At 41.1% G+C, this 18,022-nt stretch overlaps 1 protein-coding gene and 1 non-coding gene across 2 annotated transcripts in view; one reads left to right on the plus strand and one right to left on the minus strand.

Moving 5' to 3' along the window:
• Window positions 1-205: 205 nt before the first annotated feature.
• The window catches only part of LOC141620104 (uncharacterized), a 29,426-nt gene continuing 11,609 nt past the window's right edge, over window positions 206-18,022 (minus strand). Inside the window, exon 10 of the mRNA XM_074437060.1 lies at window positions 206-485. Coding sequence (XP_074293161.1) covers window positions 206-485 — 280 coding nt within the window. The remainder of the gene's footprint in view (window positions 486-18,022) is intronic.
• LOC141625081 (small nucleolar RNA R71) lies at window positions 6,868-6,976 on the plus strand. The gene has a single exon (XR_012534877.1). It is a non-coding gene; the product is annotated as a small nucleolar RNA R71 (small nucleolar RNA).

Consider the following 18,022-nt stretch of genomic DNA (forward strand, 5'->3'; position numbering starts at 1 on the left):
AATGCAGATGCAAAACAAAAGGCATATGCAAATACCCTCCCCAAACCAAAACGCACAATGCCCTCATTGTGCCCAGCAGCAAATCACCAGCAGAAAAAATGGGAGAATAAAAGTATAATAAAATAAAAGGAAGCAAATAAAGAAAGGAAGAAACTCACAAAATACGACCTCCCCAAACCAGCCAAAACGGGGAGGTCACCAGCATCTAATCTCCACCATCGTAATCAGAGTCACTGTCCACTCCGGACCCCGAGTCGCTCCCCTCGTCCGCCTCAGCAGCAGCGGCAGTGGCTCTCCTGGAAGTGGAGGCACCAGCAGTGGTAGTGGGAGGGGGTCTCCTGGCAGGCTGAGGGTAGCCGCCCACAGGAGGGACAAAGTAGGAAGGGTGAGTCCAGTCACCCTGTGGGAGCATCCCTCCCCGGGCTAACTCCTCGTAAACCGGGTAGAGGTCTAGAGCCGTGTCTAGCCTGTATTGGTCAAAGCTCCTGCACAAATCACCCAAGACACGTGACATTGCCCTCTGGTCCATGACCGGAGGGACAACCAAAGGAGTAGGTGGTCGCAAAGTGGCCGGGTAGCCAGTGGGAACAGGAGTGGAGGAAGAGGGTGCATGTCCAGTGGAGGCACGAGCTCTCCTCGAGGTGCTAGCAGTAGCAGTGGCCGCCACCAGAGGAAGCTTGTAGCTAGGTAAGGGCGGCCGAGCTGCCCCCTCAACAGTGGTAAGGGGTAGGACAGGAGGGTAGCCAGTGACAGGGATGCGGTCACAGATGAAAGAATCTATCTTCCACCGCATCTGTCTATCAACCCAATAGACAGCCCTCGCGTAAGGAAGGTCCATGAAACGTACGTCAGGGTCGATGGGGTCCTCCTGTCGAGGGAAAAGTAAAACAAGGCGGTTGGCGATACGTGTCACCAACCCACCACAAGCAATGGTGGTCAAGGTGCCCTCACTTACAGTCTGAAAGTGAGTGGCAGTCAAGTAGGCAATGTTATAGATACGGGCTGTCTGACGTTCAACGTTCAGATAGCCCGCCAAGATCGAAAGCTCAATATTATTCACATTATTAGACTCTTTACGGCCAAAAATGGTATTACCCATTAGCCGTAGAAAATAACGAAGAGGGGGCAAATGGACGGAAGTGCCCGTCCTTTTAGACCCGTAAAAGTCACTGATACAAGACCACATGACTCAATGAGTATCAGAGGTGTCCGAGGTTCTGCCCTCGAAATAAAGACCCAGAAAACCAGCAAAATCAGCCAATGTCAGAGAATAGTTGACATTGAAAAGTCGAAAGGAAATGCAAGGTTTGGTCTTATCAGCCACGAAAGCTTTCGAGTCAAAAGCAAAAGACGAAAAGAATTCAAGGGTCAAAACATAATACGTGAACTCAGCCATGTCCACTAAACCTGTCATACCCGTCCCATTTAGCAGGGACACAACCGACCATAATGTGACCTAATTTCTCCAAAGTATCTTTATGGAGAAATCGGGTAGCTGTAACTTTCATTTTCGAAACAAAAAGAGAAAACTTAGCACGTTGCGTAGAAGTAGCAAAGATAACCTGCGGATAGTCAGGTAGACTATCCGTAGTAGCCTGTATCACCAGTGGCGGTCCGCGTGGCCGCTTGGGAGCTCCTTGGCTCGATTGTCCCTCGTACATGTGCTCCTTTCCTTTTGTCATCGGTGTTACCTGCAAACAACTCGTTAGCAACAAGAATCCCCTAACAATGTGAATTGAAGAAAACCCGAATCACAATCAAAACTGAAATGCAAATTAGGGTTTCGAAAAAATTGGGGGAAACAGCTTTAAACACATCCTAGCTGCTTATTTGCTTTGAAAATAAAGGGGGAAAGGGTAGAATAAGCGATTAAAGCATAGAAAAGACAAGAAATCAATCCCAAAAATCGATTTCCCCAAATCGATTTTTCCATCTCAAATGCATATAACTTCGAAAATTTCGCATAAAAACCACAATAAAATCGAAAATAGAGCATGGAAATGAGATTAGAGACATACCTTGAAGAAACTTTGAAGATTAAAGCAAGCAAAACGAGTGCAAGAGTGGGATTTTAGGTGAAAATCGCGAGAAGGAGGAGGAAACTTAGGGTTTGCTTAAGAGTTTATGTGTTTGTGAAAGTGAAGGAGTGAAAGAGTGAAACTTCCCTTTTAGTTGTAATCTGCTCCCGCGGAGTGGTCGATCGACCACTCTTCTCGGTCGATCGACCGGTCTGTCATTTAACAGCTTCTGGAGTCTCGTGAATTGGTCGATCGACTCATTGACCCAGTCGATCGACCAATTTTCTCCGCACGTAAGCTTCGCTTTCTCCGCTTCAGTCGATCGACTGAACCACTTAGTCGATCGACTGCTAGAGCTGGCAATCGGACTTTAATTCGTCAAAATTCATTTTGCCATCATAACTTCCTGTCTTCCTCTCACAAACTCCAGTAAACCATTACGCACTTTGCATAAAATAAATGCCTGCAAAAATTATCGAAGGTGCGCATATTCCCAAACCAAGAAATTGCAAATTAAAAGAAATTAAAGAATACAAAAAAAAACTCAAAATGCAAATTAAATGAAAAAACGAAATAAAGTTCCTAAATTACAGTTAATTACAACCTGGGTTGCCTCCCAGTGAGCGTTGGTTTAAGAGGTCCCGCACGACCTTTTTACCTCACTTTGCATCATCCGATAACGGGTCGAAGTACAATACCTCGACTTTCCCAACATATGCATCTGATCCATGATAATGCTTCATATATTGGCCATTAACCTTGAACCTTTGTCCATCAGAGGTCTCCAATTCAACTGATCCGAACTTTGTGACTGCTGTGACCGTGTAAGGGCCAGTCCACCTGGATTTCAGCTTACCAGGAAATAAACGGATACGAGCATTAAAAAGGAGTACCTTATCGCCAATATGGAACTCGCGCTTGATGATTCTCTTGTCGTGCCAGCGCTTTGTTTTCTCCTTGTAGATCCTTGCATTGTCATAGGCCAGCAGCCTAAATTCCTCTAGCTCATTCAATTTGTGTCATGCGTTTCTCACGAGAGAGGTTAGGATCCAAATTCAAATCACAAATAGCCCACCAAGACTTACGCTCTAACTCAACAGGTAAATGACATGTCTTACCATAAATCAATCGGTATGGTGACATCCCGATTGGCGTCTTAAACGCAGTTCTATAAGCCCATAAGACATCATCTAACTTAAGACTCCAATCTTTCCGTGATTTAGAAACAACTTTAGCTAAGACTTCTTTCAATTCTCTGTTAGAAACCTCAACCTGACCACTAGTTTGGGGATGATACCCCAAACCTCTACGATGTTGGACACCGAATTTAGTCAATAAAGCACTAAGTTATTTTTCTTTAAAATGCATTCCCCCATCACTAATGACAACCCGAGGGACACCAAAACGAGGGAAAATAATCTTTTTAAACAGTTTAATCACGGCCTTTGCATCGCAATGGGGAGTAGCAATAGCTTCCACCCATTTGGATACATAATCTACAGCTACGAGGATATATTTATTACCTTGACTGCTCGGAAAAATTCCTTGATAGTCAATGCCCCAGACATCGAAAATCTCAACCTCAAGAATGCCTACCTGTGGCATCTCATGTCTCTTGGAAATATTCCCCGATCTTTGACAAGCATCACACTCAAGAACAAAATTGCGATAACTGCATGCAAAGTTGGCCAATAGAAACCAGGTTGGAGTACCTTAGCTACGATCTGGACGGATTGTGATGACCACCATAAGCGTAAGAGTGGCAAGCCTCTAGGATATCCTTCACCTCCCATTGAGGTACGCATCTCCGGATGAGACCGTCTGCGCATTCCTTAAAAACATAAGGATCATCCCAAAAATATTGTCTAGCATCATAGGCGAACCGCTTTCTTCTTCACGCCATGAAAGCTCGGGTGGTATCCTACCCTGTCACAAAGAAAGTTAGCAAAATCAAGCAAACCACGGAGGTGGATAAGACCCTGAAGTAGTAATAGCTAATGACTCTCATCAGGAAAAGAATCATTAATAGGCAACGAATCCTCCCTTTCTGTCAGCTGCGGACGAGATAGGTGGTCAGCCACCACATTCTCAGCTCCTTTCTTGTCTTTGATCTCCAAATCAAACTCCTGCAAAAGGAGTATCCACCTCAAAAGCCTCGGCTTCGCATCTTTCTTAATAAAGAGAGTCTTCAACGCTACATGGTCAGTATAAACAATAACCTTAGAACCCAACAAATAAGACCGAAACTTGTCTAAGGCAAAAACTACAGCTAAAAACTCCTTCTCAGTGGTAAAATAATTAATTTGAGCCTCATCCAGAGTTCGCTCGCATAATATATGGCATTCAAAGCTTTGTTCTTCCGCTGTCCCAAAACTGCACCGACCGCATAATCGCTGGCATCACACATGATCTCAAATGGGAGGTCCCAATCAGGCGGCTGAATGATTGGCGCAGAAACTAGGGCCTCCTTTAACCTGTTAAAAGTGGTAAGGCACTCATCAGTAAATTCAAAGACAGCATCCTTAAGGAGCAAATGTGTAACTGGTTTAGCAATTTTTGAAAAATCCTTAATGAAACGCCGGTAAAAACCAGCGTGACCAAGGAAACTCCTCACTCCTTTAACATTCACGGGAGGAGGTAATTGCTCAATCACCTACACCTTTGCCTTGTCAACATGTATACCTTTATCAGAAATCAGATGCCCTAATACAACTCCCTCATTGACCATAAACTGACACTTTTCCCAGTTTAAAACAAGATTAACATCTATACAACGCTGCATGAATTTATCAAGGTTAGCTAAACAACGATCAAAGTCACTACCATAAACTGAGAAATCATCCATGAATACTTCCATAATATTCTCTATATAATCTGAAAAGATCCCCATCATGCACCTCTGAAAGGTAGCAGGGGCGTTACACAATCCAAAAGGCATTCTACGGTATGCAAAAACACCCTGTGGACAGGTAAAAGTGGTCTTACTCTGATCATCCGGATGAATATGGATCTGAAAGAACCCTGAATATCCGTCTAGAAAACAGAAAAATTTGTTAGAAGCAAGTCTTTCAGTCATTTGGTCAACAAAAGGGAGGGCGAAGTGGTCTTTCTTGGTGGCGGCATTCAACTGTCTATAATCAATGCACATCCGCCACCCTGTCACTACTCGAGTTGGTATTAATTCATTTTTATCATTTTTAACCACGGTAGTCCCTCCTTTCTTCGGGACTACCTGAACTGGGCTAACCAACTTGGAGTTGCCGACTGTATAAATAATACCTGCATCGAGTAGTTTCATCACCTCAGCCATAACAACTTCCTGCATCTTTGGGTTCAACTTGCGTTGACCACATCTGTAAGGCTTGTGGCCTTCTTCCAACTCTATCCTGTGCATACAAACATCAGGGCTGATGCCCTTAATGTCATCCAAAGAGTAACCCAAAGCCTTCCTGTTTTTCTTAAGCACACACATCAAAGCAGACAGTTGGTTATCATTAAGCTTAGAGCTAACAATAGCTGGGTACTGCTCCGTATCATCTAGAAAAACATACTTAAGATTAGGAGGAAGTGGCTTACGCTCTGGTACCTTTACCTCTACAGCATAGACAGAATCAGCTTCAATGGTGTAGCAAGTGTTGACCAAGTTATCGTTGGCCAGACTCAAAAGCATCTCATCTTCTTCCTCATTGAGCTCGTAGCTCTCCATTGAGGCTACCAAAGCATTTGGCTCCTCAGCATTCCACAAAAGCAACATTACCATCATCACGAAAATTTCTCTTACGATTTAAAATATCTTTCATAAATTTAGCGTAAGAGGGTACCTGGGTAATTAGATCAGTGAAAGGAACCGTTACCTCGAGATTCGGACCATCTCAGAAACTTACCAAACTTACGCTCGGCTTAGTAGCCTTCAAACGCTCGGATACGGGATCGCAACACGGCCGTAGGATCAGTAACCTTGGCTCCGTAAGTTTAAAACCCCGTCAAATCATCAATGAGTGAAGAATCATGCGAACTAGTTGACGGATTTGCATCCGCTCGGAGTTCGGTCGATCGACTGATATGAGTGGTCGATCGACCAACTTGGCTGGGCGTGAACAGTTCCTGTTCAGAATTGATTTCGTCAGGTAATCCAGTCGATCGACTGACTATGTTGGTCGATCATCGATCGATGTCTTTGGTGTGAATAGTTTCGATCGAAACTATTTTATCTCGACACTTGATCGATCGATCGACAATGTTGGTCGATCGACGGAAATCGGCAATTGAGCTCGTTTTGCACGAGAATTTAAACGAGCTTCTTCATCATTTTCCGAGTCTTCCTTTGGCTCGTCGGGACTTTCATAAGAGAAGCCACTTCTGAGATTAATGGCATTAATCGTCTCAACCGGCCCTTCACATTTGCTTGAAGAATTAGCAACTTGCTTAGCCTCCATATTCTCCAATTGCTTCACAAAATTCTTTGAGGACCCAATCCCGACTGCTTCCATATTCGCCACTTGAACCAAAAGGAGTTGGACCATCTCTCTCAACTTCTCGATCTCATCTGAGTTTTGAACAGGTATTTCAACTTTCTCCTTGGAAGCTTCAGAAATCTCGAGCTTCTCGAGACGGGCAGTAATAGAAGTTATAAGTGTCACAACGGCACTCATTTCATCACTTTGCTTTCGTGACTTTCCACGTGAACTTCCAAACTCGGCTCTATGGACCGCCATCTCCTCAATAGTGTTCCAACCTTTATTCTGACCGGTATTGTTTTGGAACCGCCATTAGCATCTCGCATCCGGGATGACCTTATAATCATCATATAGAGCATTATAAAATAGGTTGCAAAGATACCATTCTTTGGAAGCCATGGTGAGGGACAGCTCGGACCAAACTTTTGAAACGTCCCCATGCTTCACAAAAATCCTCATCGGCTCCTTGCTGGAAACTTGTGATTTTACTTCTCAAGGCGTCAGTCTTTGAAAGTGGGAAGTACTTCTTGTAGAAGGCTAATGCTAGAGATGTCCAGTCCGTGACTCCAGTTGCTACCCTATCAAGGTAGCGGTACCAATCTCGCGCTGAATCCTTCAAGGAGTATAAGAACATCAACCCCTTTACTTCATCCTGAGTCACCCCAGCTGGTATAGGTATGGAACAGCAGTAGTCTATGAAAATCTCCATATGCTTCAAGGGGTCCTCATTTGGTAAACCAGCAAACTGATTTCGCTCCACTAAATCAATATAAGAGGAACGAAATTCGAAGCTACCCGTAGTAGGGGTAGGTAACTGGTGCCCCTTTGGAATATGGTGTTCCTTTGGCTGTAGATTATCAAATATTGTAGCCATAATTGCCAAAATGAGAGTACTCAAGTCTTCCTCTCAAAAACCTGTCTTCTAACTGTGCAAAAGCAAAATTAGAAGCAAAGGTAAGCAACGGCCTCAAGGAACAAAAGTTCCTTGAGACAAGAAAAATAAACTAAAATAAAGCAAACAGTATTACACCGTCTCCCCGGCAACGGCGCCAAAATTTGATACCGTCGTTTTGTATCAAAATTAAATTTATAATTCCAAACTAAAACTATAGCTAGTGATAGTAAGGGTCGAACCACAGAGAGACAAGGTTGATTTTGTTTGCTATTTTTCAGTCTAATAAAGTAACAATTAATTGGGGGGTTTTGAGATTGGTTGACTAAATTGACTAAGTGCTAAATGAAATTTCTCAACAAGATAAAAAGGGGATCGGGAAATTCGGTTCACCACGGCAATGGTCAGGACAATAAGGTAGCGGAACTCCTAAAATACGGTCTCAGGGAGTTTAAGCAAGCTTTTCGATCTATGCTCAAATTAACCTTGTGGTCTTCTAATTCCCCGGAATTTCTCAAAGCTTTCACTCAAGAGAAATTCCAATCTAATGATAGTTCTAATTACTAATCTTTCAATCTAGCAAAAAGGGCATATCAACAGACGACAAAATCCAAATGGTAGAATTCATGCTAACAAACAATCCTAATTTATGCCATGGTTCACCTCATTCCCAATCAAAACAATTAGCTACGCATAACTAAAACTAAAACAATTGCTAAATTGATAACAAAGAACAAGATTGACATGATTGAATCTAAATAAAAAACAAGGAACAAGAGATGAATTTCTGGAATTAAATTGATAAAACAAGAATTGAAACAACAAGAATTTAAAGAAGAAAGGAATTGCATAAAAACTTACTAACTGAATTCAAGAACAAAGTATCGAAAACCTATAGGTTTCCGTCTGCCAAGCTAGATCTAAAAACTGAGTTTTGCAATAATGAAAAACATAACCTAAAAGTTGCTGCGTTCTACTGATAAAAAGATACTGAAAGATCGACCGGTCAGCGTGGTCGATCGACTGGTTAATGCGGAACAGTAGCGTCTGATGAGCTTCAGTGGTCGATCGACCTTACAGCATAGTCGATCGACTGATGGTGCTGTGTAGAAACACTTCTTTTCTTCAAAAACAGCTCCTCACTCCAATGCACGCATCCCGAGGTGAGTGAGTACGACTCTCCTTCTTCTGGGCTTCCTTGAAGTTGCCTCCGGAGGACGAATTAGGCTTGATTTAGCTTACTTCCACTCATTCCTACAATAAATCATAGAAAATGCAAAGTAAACTATTTCGGGAGAAATAGTAGCCTTAAGCTAACAATTATGCATAGAAACACGTGCCAAAACCACAGATAAAGTGTATAGAATATGCACGTATCAATAATAATTTGATAAAATATAATTTTATTTTAGTTTGAAGTAATGTAATCACTTTTGATAGTTTAGAAATGTTTAAAAGTAATTTAAACTATATTTAACCCTTTTACTTTGATAAAATAGATTTCTGATAAAAGTCGTAATATTGGGATTTTCCCATTTCTTATGGTCGTCGGGTGAACGAGTTTGGATATTGGGCATATGAGTACTTAATCTTTTAGTAAAATCGTGTTTAAAAACTTTAATATTTTCGGAAATCGCGTTCAACGAATATTTCTAATTACCGTCGAAGCAAACCCAAAATGTAAACAATTGACAACCCTTCCCATGCCATTTGGACCCCCCCCCCCCCCCCCTTTATTTGCCTCATCTTTCAATTTTCATTTCCTCCATAATTCACTCTCTCTCTTCCTTCTCTCAAACACCAAATTTCTCTCAAAATAACCTCCTTACAATCCCTAAAACCACCATAAATCCTTCATTTCTCCACCAATTTGCATAAAACTTATATATTTGGAATTCTCTCTTCAATCCTCATCTACTAGTAAGCTTTATTTTCATTTCCCCCAATTTTGTTTCGGGTCTTATCTTTTTAGGGTTTCGAATTTAAGCTTAATAATTGTGTTTTTGTTGTTCTTATAGGTGAAGAATTTGAAGATGAGTTAGGTGACTCATATGTGGTTGAAGATGAAGAGTAATTTTGGGTTTTAAAAGCTTTCTCAAGTTATTACTTGTCTCTTTGCTAGCTTAAGGTAACTATTCTGAGTTACTCAATGATTTAATGTCACATAGATGTTGTGTTTGTTGTTTGTTAAGTGTTTAGGTGATTGATAGTGTGTTAGTTTCGTTTTTCACATGACTTGTGTGGTTAAAGTTTACTAATTTGTGATTATTTCATATACTTGAGTATTGAAACGAAATGGGTATTGTTGATTGTTGCTTGAGACGGTATTAAATTGAGCTTGAAACGGATTTTGGTAGGAAAAAGGGAAAAGGGGCGGAAAAACCGCCCAAAACAGCCCGTAAAAGGGCGCGGCAGGCTCGGCAGGCCCGGTGGGTCCGGCCCGAACTTTGACCCGTCACTTTGGGTTGGGTCTTGGGTCTATTGTTTGATGTTTTGTGTCTTTTGTTTGCGTATTTATGTATTTTGGTATTTTTGGCATGTGGGTAATCATTATTATGCGAGAATTTAATTGAATTGGATATTTTGTAAGTTGGAATATATTTCCTTATGGTGATAGTTTTTCACATGATAGAAATTGGAAATGGCATGAGAATGATACTGTGATGAATTTTGTGATTTGGGCCAAAGTAGGCCAAGACTCTGAGTTGGGCCAGATTGACCGAACGAGTTTGGTCAAACTAGGTTTAAACCGGTCAGCCTCGATTTGACCGATGACCCGTCGCGGGACTCGGGTCGAGGGTTTGTCTTTGAGGTGAGATTGGTTGTTATTGGATGTTTTATGTTATGCCTTGATATTTGTAATTATCATTTCACATGTTGGTTGTTGGATGCTTTGGATGCCTTATGCTTGAGTCTTGTTGCCTTTTTGCCATTTTAGCTTGTTCTCATGGATTATGGTACTGTTGGTTAGCTGGAATTTGGATTATTATTGATATTGGAGATATTGTTGGATTGTCAGCTGAATATGCTCTTGCGTAGCCTTTCATATGCTAGGGTGTGTATGATCATTTGTGTGTGCAAGTTTGGACTCTTTGCCCCTCTTATGGTTAAGTAGGTGTCCTACTTGTCTTGTGTGGTGTTGGTATCTTAGACCATCGTCATAGATAGGCCCTTATAGTCTTTGATGAGTGTATGTTCACCGCTTAATAGCCTTTGTGTCTTAGCTTGGTGGGTTTATATCCAAGTTAGGGTATGACTTCCTGACGTACTCTTAGAAGTATGTAGTCAGCTTAAGTACTAGCCAACCCTTTGGTGGACTCCTTAGGGGTACTCATGTGTTGTTATCATGGGTCTTGGATGCGGTAGTTTTCCGCATGTCGCTAGGTCTGCGCAAGTTTAGGACTAGGGTGTTTACCTTACCTCGTGGTATAGACTCGAGTTCTGAGTGACTATTGATTTGTACTAAGAACTTATGCCTGTCTCTAGATATATTGTCCTTTCTTGTTTGATGATTCTATGAATCATAGAAGGTGAGATGCAAGCCGGCTATGGTTGATAGAGTTTGGATTCCTGGATGTTATGTGATTCACATGATAGTGTAGTATGAGTCGGTCTAGTATTCACATGCTAGGACTATGTGTTGTTATATTGTTGTTCACATGATAAGCACGATTGTATAGCATCTATATGCTAAGGCTATGTGTTATTCATATTCATATTCTTATGTTTACATGTTATATTAATTATGACATTTCGTGGCTGGGAGAACTCGGAGTTACTCCCCACTGACTGTGGCTTTCGTATTTGTATAAAATGCGATCGACAGATATGGTGATGCTTATATGGGGTTCATGGACGAGCTAGCGAGCAAAGTAACCTTGGGACTTACTTAGATTTGGTTTTATTTATAGAGACTCTTATACGAGTTTTTATGTCACATACATTTTAGGGACATATGTCTCCCTCTTTAAATTTGGTTGTATAACTTTGCTATTAGCGACTTTAGCGATGGTTATGTTATGAAACTTCTATTTAGACCTTGTATGTTTTGACACCTTTCAATTTGGATATCTTTATAACAGGTTCAGGTTTTAAAAATTACAGGTTTTTACCCAAATGAACCTATTACAAACATATCCATGCAGTTTTATTCTAGAATTACGTGTTTACTTTTCCGCAATGAATGAGGGTGTCACACCAGCGACTGAGCCTTTGGATGCGGTTGATTCTGATGAGGTGGAGGATGAGGATGCACCTCGTCCGACACAGACATACTTCATTGATGATACGAGCCTTCAGGTTATGCCCGAGCCGAGAAAGGGGGAGAATGTGAGAGCGGTGGAGGATAGACCCAGGTTGGGGAGAGGACCACGTCGGGTGAGGGAGAGGACGGCTGAGACCCGACCACGGCCAGCAGCACCACCGCAGCACCCATTTCCTTGCTATCCCTACCTCGATACCCTAGAGACACGTTCAAGCTACTTAGCCGAGAGAGTGTCCTCTACTTTGACGCTCCGGAACATGCACGAGATGGCATATACTCAGGGTATTGGGACCGAGGGACCACATCCAGTGTGGTGGAGCCGAGTTGGGGACTACAGTGGAGTTTTCCACTCTTACGGGGCGGACATGTCCGCGTGGGGGACACCACAGTCCTTTGCTTTTGGCGGTTTGACCCCATGGTTTGAGAGTCCAGAGGTTGGAGCAGGGGATGGTGCGGGTCTTGGGGCTTCAGGGGCATGTACCTCGGGTGGTGATGGAGATGAGATGATGGATGAGCAGCAGCATCAGGAGTGATACTCCTTTTTCTTATCTTTGTTCATGGTTGCGTTGGATATTAGTTTGCGTTGTTTGGACTTTCGCTCTTCGTACTTATCAGGTTTGGTTGTATGTTGGCCATAAGGCCGTACTTGCTGTGTTAAGACTTGTTTGTGGGACTTGGGGTCGGGTTATCATCCCGACTCGCGTATATATATATATTCGTTTTGTGTTGAAACAAGAAGATTTCGAGGAGTTTTGACCTGTGGCCACTCGACCGAGTGCCCCTCACTCGATCGAGTAGCTGCAGGTATGGTAGGTAAAAAGCATTCTGATCTTAGGCTACTTGATGCGATCCCGCTAAGTGTTCACAAATTAAGATGTGGTCGTTGGTCACGGTCGAATCAAAACACAATTTATAGCTTAACAAGCAACTCTACAATTAGTAAAGAGGCAAGTAAAGGTCGGATCCCAAGGGACGGGAGTTGAAATGAGATTTCTATTGTAACTAGTGGTTTCTAAGGGGTGTCACAAATTGGGTTGATGTAGAAGGTTACTAAACTAGAATAACAATGAAAATAAACAAGCAAGATGAATAAAAAGGGGTGTAAACAATTGATTAAAGGCACTAGGGTGTCATGGGATCATAGGGGAATCATGGGATATGATCATACAAACATGTTCTCAAATTATAAGCAAGCAATTATTGTTGTGATGGATTGAGTTGGGTTATATCTTACAATCCTAGGAAAGTTTGGGTCCCGGAGCCGAATCGATTAGATTGTACAACACCTACAAGTCGACTTAATCTTCCCTACTCAACAACATGCATGGTCTAATGAGACTCGAGTTGGGTTATGTCTTACAAGTCTCATTGAAAGGATAGGAGATGATAGTAAATGCAAGGATTCATAGGCTTAGCATTTCATCAAATATAACATGTGCATGAGTTGAGATCAAAACAAGCAAGCAAATAAAACATGAAAGCATATTAATTTAAGCATGAATCATTCCCCATGTTGGTTTCCCCTAATCACCCATTAACCCTAGCTAAGAGACTACTCACTCATTATCATGTTGATCATGCTAGCAAGGTTGTCAATCATACTAACAATATGAAACATGATGAATAAATGAAAGTAATTAACAATAATTAAAAAGGGATTAAGAGATTATACCTACTAATGATTCCAATAATAAAGCAAGAATAATAGAAGTACTTGAATGCTAGATTGAGAGGTTGTCAATCTCCCAATAATAACCCAAATAATCTTCAATTACCCAAAATAAAGGATGAACAAAAGAGAGATTAAAGAACTAAAACTTGGATTAAAACTTGATTAATATTTGATTACAATATTGAAGAGAGATTTGATTGATATTAACTACACTAATTATTGATAAGAAGAACATGCTCCTCTAATTAGCCTAATGGGGTATTTATAGTGAAAATTAGGGAGGATGCATTAGGGTTAACTAAGGGCTAAACTAGTAATTACACTTTTTAAGTTGAGCAAGGAGGACCCGATATTTTTCGAGAGAAGGGCTTCTCTTTTCGTAGCTTGAAGAAGACAATCCGTCTTTGTGAAGAAATCCGGGCGGAATAAGGTCGGGACGGCCGGATTTGGCGGTGGAATCCGAGCGGATTCTGGGGAATCCGGACGGATTGTTGAGGGGAAATCCGAGCGGATTCAGCTGGGGACGCTCGGATTGTGCGAGAGGCCGGACGGGCGGATTTCTTTGGCAATCCGCTCGGATTGTCGATCGACATAGTAACTTCTTCTTTTCTTCCCTTTTCTTCATAAATTCCTTGGGGATTTCCTTGGGGACTCAAGGATCTTTCCTCAACATTGCTCTTCTACTATGATATGTACAAAGGCCTTCTAATCTTGTCTCTCCTTGATGCTTGGTCATTGAATTTGATCAATTTAGTCTCGTTTTGCCATGAAAATGCAAGATTCTTACTTCTTTCCTACCAAGGGATCAAAATCTCTAAGAATATGCAAAACAAAGAACTAAAGATAAGAAATGACCCAAATAAGCACTAAAAAGCATGGAAACAAGGCTAATTCGGAGGCTAAATATGCGCCAATTATGGTCACATCAAATATCCCCAAACCGAACCTTTGCTCGTCCCGAGTAAAGAGGTGACAAAGACTAGGACCAATACTAACCTACACTAATAATATAGCCGATATGAGACAATTAGCGGGTCTCACTCCGCCCCTTCAACTCACAACAAGACAACCATGAGGTAGGATGCCTTCTTGCAAGGCAAGGTGGGTCTTGCCAAAATGGCGACACATCCAAACATTAATCACACAAAAACACATAATGGATGCATCTACAAAAAGAATAGCCACTTTCCTCATCTAAGTGGCGGAAATTATCTACAAGGGAAGCAATTCAAGGGTACACAATCCTTCATAGATGCAATTTGTTCAAACTACTAAGCCTAGAAGGATACCAATAAATCACCTCCAAGTTGTGTCAAGCTAGGGTACCTTTGTCCTCAATCGTTAAATGCTTTTGTCAAGAGTAGACTCCCTATGGTGTTATAAACACTGGAGGATCGCGGAATTCCCCCTCTTGCCTAGACAAGAAGAAGGGTCGTCCCCTCTCTACCATGCACAAAAATGGATATGATGGATAAAGGGATCAATAGATATTTTGAGTTTCACTTTTGGGAGTTTGCTTTTGTTTTTGTTTTTCCCCCCAATTTCTTGTGGCATTTGACATTTGAGAACACTTTCTTTGCCATTTCTTTTTGATTTTTGGCATTTCAATACTTGACAACTTTTTTGCATTTCTTTTTGAACATTTTCAAAGTCACCCCAATTATTAACGAGGGTGCCTTGTATTTGAAGCTTAGGAGTTCTATTTTTGCTCCTCTTTTCTTTTGATGCATTTTGCAAACTTTCTTTCATTTTTCATTTCATTGAACTCAAATTGATTTGTTTTTGTGCCCATTCCCTTTTGTTGACAAAATGTATGGTAGAACATGGATGAATGATGGTTGCATGGTTTCAAGGGTCACCTTGGAATAAACGGTAGCCAAGGAGTTATCACACCACAAGGTACTCTTGACTCGGCCTTAAACCATGGGTCAAAGGATACTAGCATGACACATCCTAGGGTGTTTTACAAGCATTCTAACAAGCAAAGTCTTAAGAACAAAAGGCATCTACTAGGGCCTATATACATTTGTCAAGCTTCCCAAGTAGACGGTTTCGCAAAATTTTCTAACATGTAAACTACATGCCATGATGCAACTAACATATAAACATCCTAATGCATATGATTCTACCAACTAATATGACATATAAACTAAATGCAAGTCCTAGATTCACATTATTATACCGCATCAATCAAAATAAAGCCACATAGTCATTAACATAAAGAGGAAAAAGGAGATTGGAAAGATCATACCATGCGGTCTTCAATATCCTCATGTCTCGGATGTGGCGTAGTCAATCAATGTGAACAAGGATAAAACAAACACAATATATACAAGACAATATATACAAAGGAAATGAACTTGTTTTTGGGTTTTCAATTTTTTCAATTTTTATGATTTTTGAAATTTTTCAATTTTTATGTTTTTGAATAAGAGTTAAATGTTAGAATTCCCATCCCCACACTAATATGAGCATTGTCCTCAATGGCCAAAATGATGGAAATTATGCAAAGATGATGCATGATTTCTATACTAAATGCAATTCTATACTAAGCTACACTACATGATGCATGGTTTTTGTTATGACGAAGAGGATAATTTAGATTACCTCCCGTTGCGTATGCATTAACTTCCCCAAACCGAGTGAGACACTATTGCTAATGTCAAAGGATGGGTATAGTTCATGCACACACTATGCTATGCATGAAACTAGTTTGTCATTTTGGATTTTACAAATGGGAACAATAAAATAAGAACACCTCAATGGTACCGAGGTGTGAGTCCTTTGATGTTGCTAGGACTAAACCAACAATGATCAAAATAAAATAAAATACAAAGAGATATAGACAAACCATGGGAGTGTAGGAGTCTCCAAGGCTTGCTAGTCTTCCATCATGCTATCATCATCACCACTTCCCTCATGGGAAGTGGACACATTGCCACTTTCCTTGTCATTTGCTTATTCACTTTCTTCCTCATCTTGCTCATCATCATCTTCACCATTTCTTTCTCCATCTTCACTCGCATCTTCCTCAATATTATCATCAACTTCTTCATCATTTCCAACAACCTCATTGTCTCCCACCACGTCCCTAGATGCACCCGGAAATAAGACTTCTCTATCCGCCCAACTAGGCAAAGGACAAGATGGATCAAGGAGTCCTTGCCTAGCTAGATGTAGGAGGGGTGGATATTGAGCCAAATACGCATTTTTCCGATCTTCATGGGCTTGCTTGTGCATTGCTTGCATGAGAAGAGTCACATAGTCTTTCCCAATTTCAATTCCTTCCGGCTTGAACTCTTCATACTCAAAGGGGTAAGGTGGTATGACAATGGAAGAGGAGGGGGTTTCAATATCACCCTTTTGTTGTTGAATGATATACTCGGCTTCTTCGGAAAGGGGAAGTAGATAATTGGTCCGGTGGACGCTTAGGCGACAAATCTCCAAGGGCAAGGTGAACGATCTAGCTTCACTAGTTAGCCATCCATACTTAGTGTCAAGGGGGTTATGGGCAACCCACTTGAACTTGTGAATCATAATATGCATATCAATAAGATGGCCACCTTCCTTTGCTTTGTACTTCTTGTCCTTATTGAAATTAGGATCAAAGTGCTTAGCTAGGACCGTGACTAGGCCGCCATTGACAATAACGGTCGTGCCCTTCTTCCCATTATCAACATTAAGCCATCTATCAACCAATAGCCTCAAAGAATTGTAAGGCTTGGTGTGAATTCTTCCGATATTCAAAGCCGATTCAAGGAGAATAAAATCGAGTCTTGTGAAATGATTGGTGTCTTTCCTAGCAATTATGGTATTTCCCACAACCTTGTGCCATACTCTTATGCCCGGATGATGGACCAAAAGAGCACGACATGCATGAAAATCCTCAAATTTCTTCCCGGAGATTGCTTCCCAAAGAGGCTCGGGGTCATACTTTCCATAATGCTTAAGATAACTCGATTCATCACTAAGACCCAAAATTTCACCTAATTCCGTAAAGGTAATGCGTCTACTAACATTAGCTAGACGAAACTCGAGATTTTCTCTATTCTCAACTTTGGTGACTTTCAAAGAACTTAAAAATTCCAAGACAAGGGAGGGGTATGTCAATTCCTTTGTTTCAAACAATTTCTTCAACCCCATGGCTTTGAAAAAGGCTTTTGTTTGTTCAAGAACACCCAATTTTTCCAAGGTATCTTCACATATGAATTTGGTGGATTGTAATGATTTCATAGCAAACTTGACAAAGGTATTTCTATGGGTATCGGAAATAAAAGTTACCTCCGGATAATGCAAAAGTTGATTAATTACCGGAGTAGAAGATGTTGATGGTCCCATAGAAGGTTGTTGTTGTTGTTGCACTTCCAAGTTTGGTGTTGCCACCACCATAGCCAAAGCTTTCTTTGTTTGAAGAGCCTTTTGCCTTTGTGAGAGTGCCTTAGCCTTTGGTGCCTTTGTTGCCTTTGTTGCACCCATAGTCCTTGCCATTGATGAGCTTAACCAAGAAAAGAGTGAAAAATCTTCAATTTGTAGTATGCCCAAATCGATTTGAAGGTGAAAGGCTTTGCCTTTATGAAAACAAAAATCGACTCAAAGGTTGAAGATTTTGTTCTTGGTTTTGATTTTTGTTGAAGATGGAGTGATTAATTTGTTGTTGGAAGGATGGTTTGATTTGTTTTTGTGAATGTTGTTGAGGGTTTTTGTTTTTATGATGGAGAG

Source organism: Silene latifolia, chromosome X (assembly GCF_048544455.1).
Source record: "Silene latifolia isolate original U9 population chromosome X, ASM4854445v1, whole genome shotgun sequence".
In the NCBI taxonomy this organism is placed as follows: domain Eukaryota; kingdom Viridiplantae; phylum Streptophyta; class Magnoliopsida; order Caryophyllales; family Caryophyllaceae; genus Silene; species Silene latifolia.